Source organism: Microcaecilia unicolor, chromosome 10 (assembly GCF_901765095.1).
Source record: "Microcaecilia unicolor chromosome 10, aMicUni1.1, whole genome shotgun sequence".
In the NCBI taxonomy this organism is placed as follows: Eukaryota; Metazoa; Chordata; class Amphibia; order Gymnophiona; family Siphonopidae; genus Microcaecilia; species Microcaecilia unicolor.
In genome coordinates this window covers 71,289,455-71,304,322 of record NC_044040.1, presented here as the reverse complement: position 1 = coordinate 71,304,322, position 14,868 = coordinate 71,289,455, and the positions used below count along the sequence as shown (strand labels likewise).

The window sequence follows — 14,868 nt, the reverse complement described above, 5'->3', positions numbered from 1 at the left end:
TTGACTTGCAGGAGCTAGGTGGCCGCGTGGAAGAGCTCGAGACACGTGCAGAGACCCAAGATGAGTTTCTAAATGCGGCTGATGCCCGTCTTAAGCACTTAACTGCCTCACATGAAGAAATGCTGCATAAAATAGACTATTTGGAGAATCGAGGAAGGTGCAACAATTTACGTCTGTGTGGGGTCCCTGAATCAGGTGGCAAAGAGGATGTTCCAGTGATTGCCAAGCTGATATGTGGGAAGTTTCTGGACTCTGAGGACTTTGTGATAGACAGAGCCCACAGAGCACTAGGTAAACCGATTAACAATCGTCCCCTGGACATCATCATCGGCTTTGGTTCTTATGCAGTGAAAGATCAGGTGCTGCAGAGGGCCCGCCAGCTGAATAGTGTGGAATACGAGGGGAGAGTCACAGTTTTTCAAGATCTGTCTCAATTCACCTTCAATTTAAGGCGCACAATGAAACCTGCACTGGATGTTCTGATCAAGAATAAAAATTGATACAGGTGGGCTTTCCCCTTTGCTTCACAGCTGGTGGGAAGATGCATCGATTGCGTTCCCTATCTGAAATCTGGAAGATCTTAAAAGAGATGGGACTGACTACTGCTGAGGAGCCTACGGTCGAACTGAGTTCAACTACCAGGGCTAAACTTCAGCAGTGGAAGAGAGTTGTCAGCAAGTTTAAGAACACTTGAATAGTTGCTTGCTTTAATTACTCAACTCGGCTCACTGTTATCTATAATTAAGCTTTGTGATTTAACTTGTCACTCTTTATGGGTGTCAAGTGGGAATGTGGCAGGTGGATGTTTAGGAGAGGTGAATGCTGTGTGTGACTGTGTTAATGGAGTAGGGGTAGGAAGCTTGAGTATTAAGGTGGTGTTTGAAATGGTTAGGAAGATCAGGTTTGTGGGGGTGGGTGGGCGGGATATGGTTTGAGTCGTGCTGCGCTTGTGGGTGGCTCTTCCTTCTGTTTCCCCATGCAGGAGAATTGGGAGGGAGGAGATTCTTTGTCTGGGGGTTAGTTGGTTGGGGGGGGGGGGGTGTTTTTCTATCTTTCTTCTCACTTTCTACTTATATGCCTATTGTAATGGGCTTAGATAATGTTGTTTAAATGAGTATGGACTTAAAGTTTTTGACATACAACGTTAAAGGTCTTAATTCTCTACAAAAATGCCAGAAGATATTTAAGGAACTCAGCTCCTAAAAGGCGCATGTTATCTTTCTTCAGGAGACCCACTTAAAACGGGAACATGAGAGGCTCTTGGTCCATCATCATTACCCATGTCTTTTGTGCTTCTGCTGCTGACGTATCAAAGAAGCGGGGAGTTGCTATCTTGTTGCACTCATCTTTGCAGGTTCAAGTGCTGAAGGTACGGCGGGACCACTTTTAATGTATTAGTTGGAATGTATGGGATCTCGCCTGTGAATACCTTTGCATATATACAAGCGAAGCATTTTCTTTCAAAGGCTGATATTAAGGCTAAGATTCTTCGGGAAGATTCCTTTTTGGAGGATTTATGTGAGGAATCTAAGGGAACGAGAGGTCTTATTACTTGTCTGTATTCTTACCAATGTAGGAAAGTACGGCCTCTAGTTGATCATCATATGCGTTGGCATTGGGAGCTGGGGGTGACACAGGGTGATGATGACTGGAATTGCATGGAACTTGCTCTAGCGAAGATTTCCATTTCTATCCCTTCCAAAGAGAATGCTGTTAAAGTGTTATATAGGTAGTATTTGACCCCAGTTTGTCTTCACCACGTTCCCCTCGGCATCACCGCTGTGTTGGAGGGAATGTGGACAGAGGGGGACCATGGGCCATCTGTGGTGATCATGTAATAAAGCCCAGGATTACTGGAAAGCTGTCCAGCACAGGCTCCAGAGCTGGTTAGGTAGGCCAATAAAGTGGTCTCCTAAATGTTTCCTATTCCCTAAAAAAACGCCTGGTCTCACTACATCACAATCATTATTGGTCCGTCATGCCATGTCTGCTGCTAGGGTTACCTTAGCGGCTCACTGGAAATCTCCTACAGTTCCTTCACTGGCTCAGTGGTTAAACAAGCTGTGGTATATTTGTGAGATAGAGAGACTCTGGTCTAAACGTCATAAAACTTTGTCCAAGTGGGAAGGTATTTGGGCTCCTTTTGTGTCACATTGTTCATGATGAATCATGGAAAGCATGGGGGTCTATGCGGGGGGGGGGGGGGGGGGGGGGGGGGGGGGGGCGAACTGGTTATAAATACTAGGAGAACTTTGTTATCTAACTTCTGTCTTGGGAGAGTGTTTATAGTCTGTTATACCGAATTAGTGCTGTTTGTAACATAATTTTGTTCATTGAGGAATGTAATTTTCTTTTGTATTTTACGGCATGCAATTTGTATTTGAATTGTTTTTCTCCAATTCAATAAATTCTTCTACAAATTTAAAAAAAAAAAAAGAAAAGAACTTCACAAGCTCTAATGCCAGTACTGTTGAATGCAGAGGGACATTTGAGGGTGTTAGTGGAGAGGGTCTGAAGTGTAATGTCATTTTTTTTAAATCCATGGATTGGATGAACTGCATCCAAATAGATTCACTCCAGTACATGGCACGTTTGTGAACCTGTCTTGTACCCCCAATATTTACAGTCATGCTACCCCAATGTACATTAATGATCCTTACTGAGGTTCTTGATATAACCTCAAAATCTAAGTGTGAACCAAAATCACTTTGAAATTCTTGCAGGAAGAGTCATGAATTTCTGTAGCATTTACAAAATAGTATGGCTAATATTGTACTATGTACATTTGAAAGGATGCTACTGGGGGGTGGAGGCGAGGAAGATCATAAAATATGGAATTCTGATCATGTCTTCTCACAGTGCAAGATTTGACACAGATCCAGGCTATACCAACATGTGCAACTTAGGCTGGTTTGGGCCCTTCTCGGGACAGAATTGACCTTGTGGCTAAGCTCATTAAGTACCAAACCAGTGTTGGCTCATAAATACTAGGCATCAAAGAGAAGGCAGCCACAGGCAGGTAACTCAGTGTTTTAAGTGGAATATAACTGCTTGCTTTATGCTATCATGTACCTTTTACACGTTGAACTACTATGTATATTCTTCTCATTTCGAACTCTTTCTCAAAGTCCATGAGGTGGTGGAATTCAGCAGCTGTACTGGCTTTCCATAATTGCTGGAGGTACGAAGCAAAGCCTCTGGAGATTATCACAGCGAATGTCTTAAATGAAAGTCAGATCTGAACTCTACATGCAGTCACTGTGGAAATCAAACAGCAGTCTCCAGAATCCCATGCCTCAGGTCAGCTGTGCCAATGCTTCCATGACTTTGCTCAATACTCAGTGCTCTGTCTTCCTAGCTGCATACTTGAGTTCTCAAATGATAGTTTTAGTTTTCCATCTAATTCTGTCAGTTTGAACTTAAGGCAAACCTGAATAGGGAACAAAAAGACCTCACAGAAAGGTTTTGAGGCATGCTGCAGCCAAAGGACCATAAAAAGTCTACTGAAAATGCTTTTCAGGCACTGGAAATAAACTGTGCATGCTACAGGATCGGAGCAGCTATGGGAACTACCATGCATGCTCATAAGTGTTTTACTAACACTTCGAAAAAAAACCTGTTACACCGCTGGGAAGACTCTAATCACGAGTGAGTGTGATAACATCCCACATATGTCTGTTTGTAGATTCTACTTGTTTTCAGAGAAAATATCTAAGACAATCACAGCTTGAAGTGATTAAATGAAACATTTCAAAAACACTGTAAAAAAATTTGTCATATGTTTTTTAAAAAGTACTTTCAACAAGATAGTACCTGAAACTGATATTTCGAAAATAGATCTCTGTTCACATTTAACAATGGGGTGGCAATATCCCTGATACCAGGGTGCTTAAGTGTCAGCACCTGGCAACATGGGTGAGACTACATGGAACCACTGCAGCCTGGAGTATAAAAGATCTGCATCGGTCAGGGGCTTCTTCCTGTCACTTGGCCGATGAGAATGCTGGATAGACAAAGGGGAGGAGAGGAGGAAGAGAGGCTAGAAGAACAGAATGGAAAGTATCTGCAGGGAAAGGGACATAGGTGGTTAGGAAGAGAAAGAGCAAAAGCATAAACAAGGCAAAAACAAAACAAAAAAAAAAGGGCAGACAAAAACAAAGGTGCTCATTTTCAAATCACATAGACTTATAAAGTCACGTAACCTATGTAACTTTGCAAGTCTGTGTGCTTTGAAAATGAGCCTCAAATTATAGCAACAAAAAGTACAAAAAAAAGGTTTTCTCCTCTAAAATATTTATTGGCACCAACATTTTCTAAATATTTTCCTCCTCTATTCAATAGCAAGCATTTACTATACAAAAGCATAAAAATACCAATGATTAATTTTTTCAGTTTCCAATAATGTTTATATACAGACTATGAACCTACCTAAGACATTTATAAAATCCAGTTGATGTTAGGATTCCACCTCGAGCTAATTTACTGCAAGTGGAAAGGTACTCAGAGTAAATTTCTGCTCGAGAGACTGAACAATCTAGGTTTACTTCAAAATGTGCATTCAACCTAAAAAAGAAAGAGGAAAAAAAAAGCTGTGAAATATCTGAACATATTTTTGACATAGAAGTTTCTTCCCATTCCATCGACTTCCAGCTCAATCAGAAATGGGGCCAGAATCTGGACATCATAATCCTTTATTTTCAGCTACAGATTCTCTCCCAATGTATTTAGTCTATCAGCTACAGTTCTCAGCCAGAGGCTGTGAATGAGAGAGCTCCTTCCAGAATTCTGTATTTATGGGCTCTAAATCCAACCAAAAAATATGGCCACTGTGCAATGACTATGACTCTCCCCATTATCATCCCTAACAGGGGCTGTTAACACTGCCACTAGAGCAGAGAACTATTTAGTAAATAAGATGACAGATTTTATTATTTTAATTAATTAAAATAATAAAGTCATGTTATTTTGTCATCTTGAAAGTTTAACAGATGAGTTTTATCAGAGAACAATTTTACTGCCTAGACCAAATGTATTGGTAGATTCAGAGCAAATAGGAACAAATCCTGTACACACATGGTTTTGGAGCAAGTTTAAACTTTGACTCTACTGAAAATTACCTTACAGGATTTGAGGTAATTTTTAATCCAGTGCATCCAAGAATTTTTCACATGCCGTTAAATTTAACCCTGATTGGTCCACAGGCATGCAAGTTATTATGCTTTAGGACTGACAAACCTAAATAGAAAATAAACTTATTTTGCTATCACGATTCTTTTAAAAATAAATGTGCAAATTTCAGGCAGACCAGCTGTACCAAATGTTATTTATCTGCTTTTACTTTGACAAAGTATATCACAGAACTACTTGAAGATTATGGATGCCTTAATCATTATGCTGATACTTCTGATTCTCTCTGTGCATTCTAATCATGCCCGATGGTTTCTACTTTGTTCCTAACATGTTCCTTTTCATTTAGACCAGGGGTTCTCAACCCAGTCCTCAAGACACATGCAACCAAGTCAGGTTTAAGGGATGCCCACAATGAATACACATGAGATAAGATTTGTATACAATGGGGGAAGTATAAGCTAATTTATCTTTTGCATATGCATTGTGGTTATCCTGAAAATCTGACTGACTGGCTATGCCCTGAGGATTGGGTTGAGAACCCCTCTCTAGACCCTACTTTTCCTGATCATCAACTTACATCATCTTTAAATTTCTTGATTCACTCAGTGACATGTTTTGTAACTACTTTTGGCAACTAAACATGGTTTTATTTCAGCTTTAACGCTGTAAGACTGCCTGTGCAAGAAATACATCAGCAGAAAATATACATATTCTCTTCTTTCTTGACCATGACCTCTCTCTCTCCACAAATTGTAAACAAAGTCACTTACCTGTCACAGGATACTTCAAAAACAATAGAATAAGTCAGAGACAATAGGTGGCACCATTTGACTGCCCAGACGTAGACAGAAATGTTCTCTAAGCAGGTGCAGGACGAACTATGCATGCAACTGCTATGTTGCAAGTCCTCTCAGTCTACTGCAAGGACTTGTGTTAACTCCTCAAAGTAGGTGGGGTGGGATGTGTCTCTCATTTATCTTGCTGTCAACAAAGAAACTTCATTACTGATAACCAATTTTACGTTATCCATCAACCAGCTGGAGGAATCAGACACACTAGTAGGGAATCCCACAGTTGAGTTTTTTTTTCTCTAGATTTTAGACTCTCGGAGCAACCCATTGAGATACTTACCTGTAGCCGGTATTCTCCGAGGACAGCAGGCTGATTGTTCTCACATGTGGGTCGACGTCCGCGTCAGCTCGGGAACCGGCATTTTGCAAGTAAAATATTAAAAAAATGTTTTTCCAGAGTCTTCTGGAGCGCGCGCATGCGCGGACTGATTTCCTGCCCATCATGCGAGTGCGACTCCTCAGTTAAATAAAGCGAATGCTACATACCTGTAGAAGGTATTCTACGAGGACAGCAGGCTGATTGTTCTCACTGATGGGTGACGTCCACGGCAGCCCCTCCAATCGGAACTTCACGGCTCGTATTCGTCAGTCCCATATGTAGCAAGACAAAGACAAGGGAAGACACAACTCCAAAGGGGAGGCGGGCGGGTTTGTGAGAACAACCAGCCTGCTGTCCTCAAAGATTACCTTCTACAGGTATGTAGCATTCGCTTTCTCCGAGGACAAGCAGGCTGCTTGTTCTCACTGATGGGGTATCCCTAGCCCCCAGGCTCACTCAAAACAACAAACATGGTCAATTGGGCCTCGCAACGGCGAGGACATAACTGAGATTGACCTAACAATTTTTCCAACTAACTGAGTGTGTAGCCTGGAACAGAATAAACATGGGCCTAGGGGGGTGGAGTTGGATTCTAAACCCCGAACAGATTCTGAAGCACTGACTGCCCGAACCAACTGTCGCATAGGGTATCCTGCTGCAGGCAGTAATGAGATGTGAATGTGTGGACAGATGACCACGTCGCAGCTTTGCAAATCTCTTCAATAATGGCTGACTTCAAGTAGGCCACCGACGCTGCTATGGCTCTAACATTATGAGCCGTGACATGACCCTCAAGAGCCAGCCCAGCCTGGGCGTAAGTGAAGGAAATGCAATCTGCTAGCCAATTGGATATGGTGCGTTTCCCCACAGCCACTCCCCTCCTGTTGGGATCAAAAGAAACAAACAATTGGGCGGACTGTCTGTTGGGCTGTGTCCGCTTCAGATAGAAGGCCAATGCTCTTTTGCAGTCCAATGTGTGCAGCTGACGTTCAGCAGGGCAGGAATGAGGACGGGGAAAGAATGTTGGCAAGACAATTGACTGGTTCAGATGGAACTCCGACACAACCTTTGGCAAGAACTTAGGGTGAGTGCGGAGGACTACTCTGTTATGATGAAATTTGATGTAAGGGGCCTGGGCTACCAGGGCCTGAAGCTCACTGACTCTACCAGCTGAAGTAACTGCCACCAAGAAAATGACCTTCCAGGTCAAGTACTTCAGATGGCAGGAGTTCAGTGGCTCAAAAGGAGGTTTCATCAGCTGGGTGAGAACGACAATGAGATCCCATGACACTATAGGAAGTTTGACGGGGGGCTTTGACAAAAGCAAACTTCTCATGAAGCGAACAACTAAAGGCTGTCCCGAGATCGGCTTACCTTCCACACGGTAATGGTATGCACTGATTGCGCTAAGGTGAACCCTTACAGAGTTGGTCTTGAGACCAGACTCAGACAAGTGCAGAAGGTATTCAAGCAGGGTCTGTGTAGGACAAGAGCGAGGATCTAGGGCCTTGCTGTCACACCAGACAGCAAACCTCCTCCATAGAAAGAAGTAACTCCTCTTAGTGGAATCTTTCCTGGAAGCAAGCAAGATGCGGGAGACACCCTCTGACAGACTCAAAGAGGCAAAGTCTACGCTCTCAACATCCAGGCCATGAGAGCCAGAGACTGGAGGTTAAGATGCAGAAGCGCCCCTTCGTCCTGTGTGATGAGGGTCGGAAAACACTCCAATCTCCACGGTTCTTTGGAGGACAACTCCAGAAGAAGAGGTAACCAGATCTGACGCGGCCAAAAAGGAGCAATCAGAATCATGGTGCCTCGGTCTTGCTTGAGTTTCAACAAAGTCTTCCCCACTAGAGGTATGGGAGGATAAGTATACAGCAGACCTTCCCCCCAGTCCAGGAGGAAGGCATCCGATGCCAGTCTGCCGTGGGCCCGAAGCCTGGAACAGAACTGAGGGACTTTGTGGTTGGCTCGAGATGCAAAGAGATCTACCAAGGGGGTGCCCCACACCTGGAAGATCTGTCGCACTACACAGGAATTGAGCGACCACTCGTGAGGTTGCATAATCCTGCTCAACCTGTCGGCCAGACTGTTGTTTACGCCTGCCAGATAAGTGGCTTGGAGCACCATGCCGTGACGGCGAGCCCAGAGCCACATGCTGACGGCTTCCTGACACAGGGGGCGAGATCCGGTGCCCCCCTGCTTGTTGATGTAATACATGGCAACCTGGTTGTCTGTCTGAATTTGGATAATTTGGTGGGACAGCCGATCTCTGAAAGCCTTCAGAGCGTTCCAGATCGCTCGTAACTCCAGAAGATTGATCTGCAGATCGCGTTCCTGGAGGGACCAGCTTCCCTAGGTGTGAAGCCCATCGACATGAGCTCCCCACCCCAGGAGAAACGCATCCGTAGTCAGCACTTTTTGTGGCTGAGGAATTTGGAAAGGACGTCCCAGAGTCAAATTGGACCAAATCATCCACCAATACAGGGATTTGAGAAAACTCGTGGACAGGTGGATCACGTCTTCTAGATCCCCAGCAGCCTGAAACCACTGGGAAGCTAGGGTCCATTAAGCAGATCTCATGTGAAGGCGGGCCATGGGAGTCACATGAACTGTGAGGCCATGTGGCCCAGCAATCTCAACATCTGCCAAGCTGTGATCTGCTGGGACGCTCGCACCCGCGAGACGAGGGACAACAAGTTGTTGGCTCTCGTTTCTGGGAGATAGGCACGAGCCGTCCGAGAATTCAGCAGAGCTCCTATGAATTCGAGTCTCTGTACTGGAAGAAGATGGGACTTTGGATAATTTATCACAAACCCCAGTAGCTCCAGGAGGCGAATAGTCATCTGCATGGACTGTAGAGCTCCTGCCTCGGATGTGTTCTTCACCAGCCAATCGTCGAGATAGGGGAACAAGTGCACTCCCAGCCTGCGAAGCGCCGCTGCTACTACATCTAAGCACTTCGTGAACACTCTGGGCGCAGAGGCGAGCCCAAAGGGTAGCACACAGTACTGGAAGTGACGTGTGCCCAGCTGAAATTGCAGATACTGCCTGTGAGCTGGCAGTATCGGGATGTGTGTGTAGGCGTCCTTCAAGTCCAGAGAGCATAGCCAATTGTTTTCCTGAATCATGGGAAGAAGGGTGCCCAGGGAAAGCATCCTGAACTTTTCCTTGACCAGTTATTTGTTCAGGGCCCTTAGGTCTAGGATGGGACGCATCCCCCCTGTTTTCTTTTCCACAAGGAAGTACCTGGAATAGAATCCCAGCCCTTCTTGCCCGGATGGCACGGGCTCGACCGCATTGGCGTTGAGAAGGGCGGAGAGTTCCTCTGCAAGTACCTGCTTGTGCTGGAAGCTGTAAAACTGAGCTCCCGGTGGGCAATTTGGAGGTTTGGAGGCCAAATTGAGGGTGTATCCTTGCCGGACTATTTGAAGAACCCACTGATCGGAGGTTATGAGAGGCCACCTTTGGTGAAAAACTTTCAACCTCCCCCCGACCGGCAGATCGCCCGGCACTGACACGTTGATGTCAGCTATGCTCTGCTGGAGCCAGTCAAAAGCTCGCCCCTTGCTTTTGCTGGGGAGCCGAGGGGCCTTGCTGAGGCGCACGCTGCTGACGAGAGCGAGCGCGCTGGGGCTTAGCCTGGGCCGCAGGCTGTCGAGAAGGAGGATTGTACCTACGCTTACCAGAAGAGTAGGGAACAGTCTTCCTTCCCCCATAAAAACGTCTACCTGTGGAGGTAGAAGCTGAAGGCTGCCGGTGGGAGAACTTGTCGAAAGCGGTATCCCGCTGGTGGAGCTGCTCTACCACCTGTTCAACCTTCTCTCCAAAAATATTGTCCGCACGGCAAGGCGAGTCTGCAATCCGCTGCTGGATCCTATTCTCCAGGTTGGAGGCACGCAGCCATGAGAGTCTGCGCATCACCACACCTTGAGCAGCGGCCCTGGACGCAACATCAAAGGTATCATATACCCCTCTGGCCAGGAATTTTCTTAACGCCTTCAGCTGCCTGACCACCTCCTGAAATGGCTTGGCTTGCTCAGGAGGGAGCTTGTCCACCAAGCCCGCCAACTGCCGCACATTGTTCCGCATGTGTATGCTCGTGTAGAGCTGGTAAGACTGAATTTTGGCCACGAGCATAGAGGAATGGTAGGCCTTCCTCCCAAAGGAGTCTAAGGTTCTAGAGTCTTTGCCCGGGGGCGCCGAAGCATGCTCCCTAGAACTCTTAGCCTTCTTTAGGGCCAAATCCACAACAACAGAGTCGTGCGGCAACTGAGTGCGCATCAACTCTGGGTCCCCATGGATCCGGTACTGGGACTCGATCTTCTTGGGAATGTGGGGATTACTTAGAGGCTTGGTCCAGTTCGCCAGCAATGTCTTTTTGAGGACATGATGCATGGGTACTGTGGACACTTCCTTAGGTGGAGAAGGATAGTCCAGGAGCTCAAACATTTCAGCCCTGGGCTCGTCCTCCACAACCACCGGGAAGGGGATGGCCGTAGACATCTCCCGGACAAAGGCCGCAAAAGACAGACTCTCAGGAGGAGAAAGCTGCCTTTCAGGGGAGGGAGTGGGATCAGAAGGAAGGCATCAGACTCCTCGTCAGAGAAATACCTGATGTCCTCCTCTTCCTCCCACGAGGCCTCACCATCGGTATCAGACACAAGTTCATGAACCTGTGTCTGAAGCCGTGCCCCGCTCGACTCCGTGGAACCACGGCCACGGTGTGAGCGTCGAGAGGTAGACTCCCTCGCCCGCACCGGCGAAGCTCACTCCGTCGACGTCGTCGGGGAGCCTTCCTGGGAGGCGACCGCAGTCGGTACCGCAAGCGGCACCGATGTCGGAGACCTCACCCCGGGCAAGGGGCCAGCCGGCGCCTCACTCGACGGTACTGGTGGCGCAAGCACCCCCGGTACCGGAGGGGAAGGGCGCAACAGCTCTCCCTGGATCTCTGGGAGAACGACCCGAAGACTCTCGTGCAGTGCGGCTGTGGAGAAAGACATGGAAGCCGATGCAGGCGTCAAAGTCAGAGTCTGTTCCGGGCGTGGAGGCTGTTCCGGGCTGTCCAAGGTGGAGCGCATCGACACCTCCTGAACAGAGGGTGAGTGGTCCTCCCGGTGCCGATGCCTACTGGGTGCCGACTCCCTCGGCGACCCAGAGCTCTCGGTACCGATGCGGGAAGGAGACCGGTGTCGATGCTTCTTTGACTTTTTCAAACGAAGCATGTCACCGGAACTTCCCGGTACCAACGAGGACGACGTAGAATCCAACCGTCGCTTCCTCGGGGCCGAGGCCGAAGAAGGTCGGTCTCGGGGGGGGGGGGGGGGGGGGGGGCTGTACCGCAGGAGCCCTCAGGGTAGGGGGAGACCCACCCGAAGGCTCACCGCCACCAGCAGGGGAATGGACAGCCCTCACCTGCACTCCAGTTGAAGCACCACCGTCCGACGACATCAGCACTAGTGGAGGTCCCGGTACCACCGACGCCGCCTTCCGATGTCTCGGCACCGACGATGCAGAAGGTCGATGCCTCGATGCAATCGATATAGTCGCCGCCGAGGTCGGAGGTCTTGACGCTGTCGACGTCGATGCACTCGATACTCCCGGTGCAGAAGCCGACGAAGAGCCCGAGAACAACACTTTCCACTGGGCCAATCTCGCTACCTGAGTCCTTTTTTGTAAAAGGGCGCAAAGACTACAGGCCTGCGGGCGGTGCCCAGCCCCCAGACACTGAAGACACGACGTGTGCCTATAAGTTAGCGAGATTACCCGGGCGCACTGGGTGCACTTTTTGAAGCCGCTGGGAGACTTCGATGACATGGGCGGAAAAATCACGCCGGCGAAATCAAAACTCGTAATTGCGGTAAGGCACCAAAAAGAGGGGGAGTAAAAACTTGACCCGAGGCCTCAAAAAGGGCCTACCCCGAAAACGAAAGGAAACTTAACGGGGCAAAAACTGGAAATACGGGAAGGGGAAAAGACCGAAAGGCCTTTCTCCGAAATCCCTTTTTTTTTTAAAAGAAGCGAAAAGTCAAAAAGACGCACGAGGGTCAACTTAAGGGGCGCGAACGGCGCAAACACAACTGTACCGAGCGCAGACAAAAGAAGACTGATGAACACGAGCCGGTTCGGGCGGGAAGACGGCCGCGCATGCGCGGTGCGCATGAGGACTAGCAAAGGCCTTTGCTAGTGAAGTTCCGATTGGAGGGGCTGCCGTGGACGTCACCCATCAGTGAGAACAAGCAGCCTGCTTGTCCTCGAAGAAAAAAGCATATAAAATAATAAATAACTCCAAAAGGGGAGGTGGGTGGAATTGTGAGATCAGCCTGCTGTCCTCGAAGAATACCCGCTACAGGTATCTTCGAATTCTCCGAGGAGAAGCAGGCTGCTTGTTCTCACATGTGGGGTATCCCTAGAATCCAGGCTCACTCAAAACAATGAACATTGGTCAATTGGGCCTCATGGTGAGGACATAACATAGATTAACCTGAAACTATATACAACTAGCTAAGAGTGCAGCCTGGAACAGAATAAAAATGGGCCTAGGAGGGTGGAGTTGAATTCTAAACCCCAAACAGATTCTGCAGCACTGACTGCCCAACCGATTGTAGCGTTGGGTATCCTGCTCAAGGAAGTGAGATGTGAATGTGTGGACTGAAGACCACATTGCAGCCTTTGTCGCGTCGGGTATCCTGCTCAAGGATGCGAGATGTGAATGTGTGGACTGAAGACCACGTTGCAGCCTTGCAAATCTCTTCAATGGAGGCTAAGTGAGCCACTGATGCAGCCATGGCTCTAACATTATGAGCGGTGACATGGCCCTCTAGAGTCAGTCCAGCCTGGGCAAAAGTGAAGAAAATGCAATCTGCTAGCCAGTTGGAGATTGTGCGTTTTCCGATGGCAACTCCCCTCCTGTTGGGATCGAAAGAAACAAACAACTGGGCGGACTGTCTGAAGGGCTTTCTCCACTCCACCTAAAAGGCCAATGCTCTCTTGCAGTCCAAGGTATGCAAACTGCTTTCGCCACGGCGGGTATGAGGACCGGGAAAGAATGTTGACAAGACAATTGACTGGTTCAGATGGAACTCTACCTTCGGCAGGAACTTAGGTTGCGTGCAGAGGACTACTCAGTTGTGAGGAAACTTGATATAAGGTGCATGCACTACCAAGGCCTGAAGCTAATAGACCCTACGAGCTGAAGTAACAGCCGCCAAGAAAATGACCTTCCAGGTCAAGTACTTCAGATGGCAGGAATTCAGTGGCTCAAAAGGAGCTTTCATCAGCTGGGTGAGAACGACGTTGAGATCCCATGACACCGGTGGAGGTTTGACCAGGGGATTTGACAAAAGCAAACCTCTCATGAAGCGAACAACTAAAGGCTGTCCAGAGATAGACTTACCCTCTACATGCCGATGATAAGCACTAATCGCACTAAGGTGAACCCTTACGGAATTGGTCTTGAGACCAGATTCTGACAAGTGTAGAAGGTATTCAAGCAGGGTCTGTGTAGGACAAGAAAGAGGATCTAGGGCCTTGCTGTCACACCAGACGGCAAACCTCCTCCATTTGAAAGAGTAACACCTCTTCCTGGAATCTTTCCTGGAAGCAAAAAAGACTCGGGAGACCCCCTCTGAAAGACCCAAGGAGGTGAATTCTAAGCTCTCAACATCCAGGCCATGACAGCCAGAGACTGGAGGTTGGGATGCAGAAGCGACCCCTCATTCTGGGTGATGAGGGTTGGGAAAAACACTCCAATCTCCACGGTTCCTCGGAGGACAACTCCAGAAGAAAAGGGAACCAAATTTGACGCGGCCAGAAGGGAGCAATCTGAATCATGGTTCTGCAGTCTTGCTTGAGTTTCAGCAAAATCTTCCCCACTAGAGGTATGGGAGGATATGCATATAGGATGCCTGTTCCCCAATGCTAGAGAAAGGCATCTGACGATAGTCTGTCGTGGGCCTGAAGCCAGGAAAAGGACAGAGGGACCTTGTGATTGATCTGAGTGGCAAAAAGATCCACCGAGGGGGTACCCCATGCTTGGAAGATCTTGCGGGCGACATCCATGTTCAGTGACCACTCGTGAGGTTGCATTATCTTGCTCAGCCTGTCAGCCAGACTGTTGTTTACGCCTGCCAGATAAGTGGCTTGGAGAAACATGCCGTGACGGCGTGCCCAACGCCACATCTGGACTGCTTCCTGACACAGAGGGCGAGATCCGGTGCCTCCCTGATTGTTGGTGTAATACATGGCAACCTGATTGTCTGTCTGAATCAATATGATTTCGTTGGACAGCCGCTCTCTGAAAGCCTTTAGAGCATTCCACATCGCTCGCAATTCCAGGAGATTGATCTGAAGACCTTTTTCCTGAAAGGACCAGGCTCCTTCAGTGTGAAGCCCATCTAAATGAATTCCCCACCCCAGGAGGGATGCATCCGTCGTCAACACTTTTTGTGGCTGAGGAATTTGGAAAGGACGTCCCAAGGTCAAACTGGATCGAATCGTCCACATCTGGAGAGAATTCCGAAAGTCGGTGGACAGTTGGATTACATCCTCTAAATCCCCCACAGCTTG

The 14,868-nt window shown here is 47.9% G+C and overlaps 1 protein-coding gene across 1 annotated transcript in view; it reads right to left on the bottom strand.

The window, feature by feature from the left end:
* Positions 1-14,868, bottom strand: part of ARID2 (AT-rich interaction domain 2) — a 581,863-nt gene that overhangs the window by 195,227 nt on the left and 371,768 nt on the right. Inside the window, exon 13 of the mRNA XM_030215750.1 lies at positions 4,429-4,563. Coding sequence (XP_030071610.1) covers positions 4,429-4,563 — 135 coding nt within the window. The remainder of the gene's footprint in view (positions 1-4,428; positions 4,564-14,868) is intronic.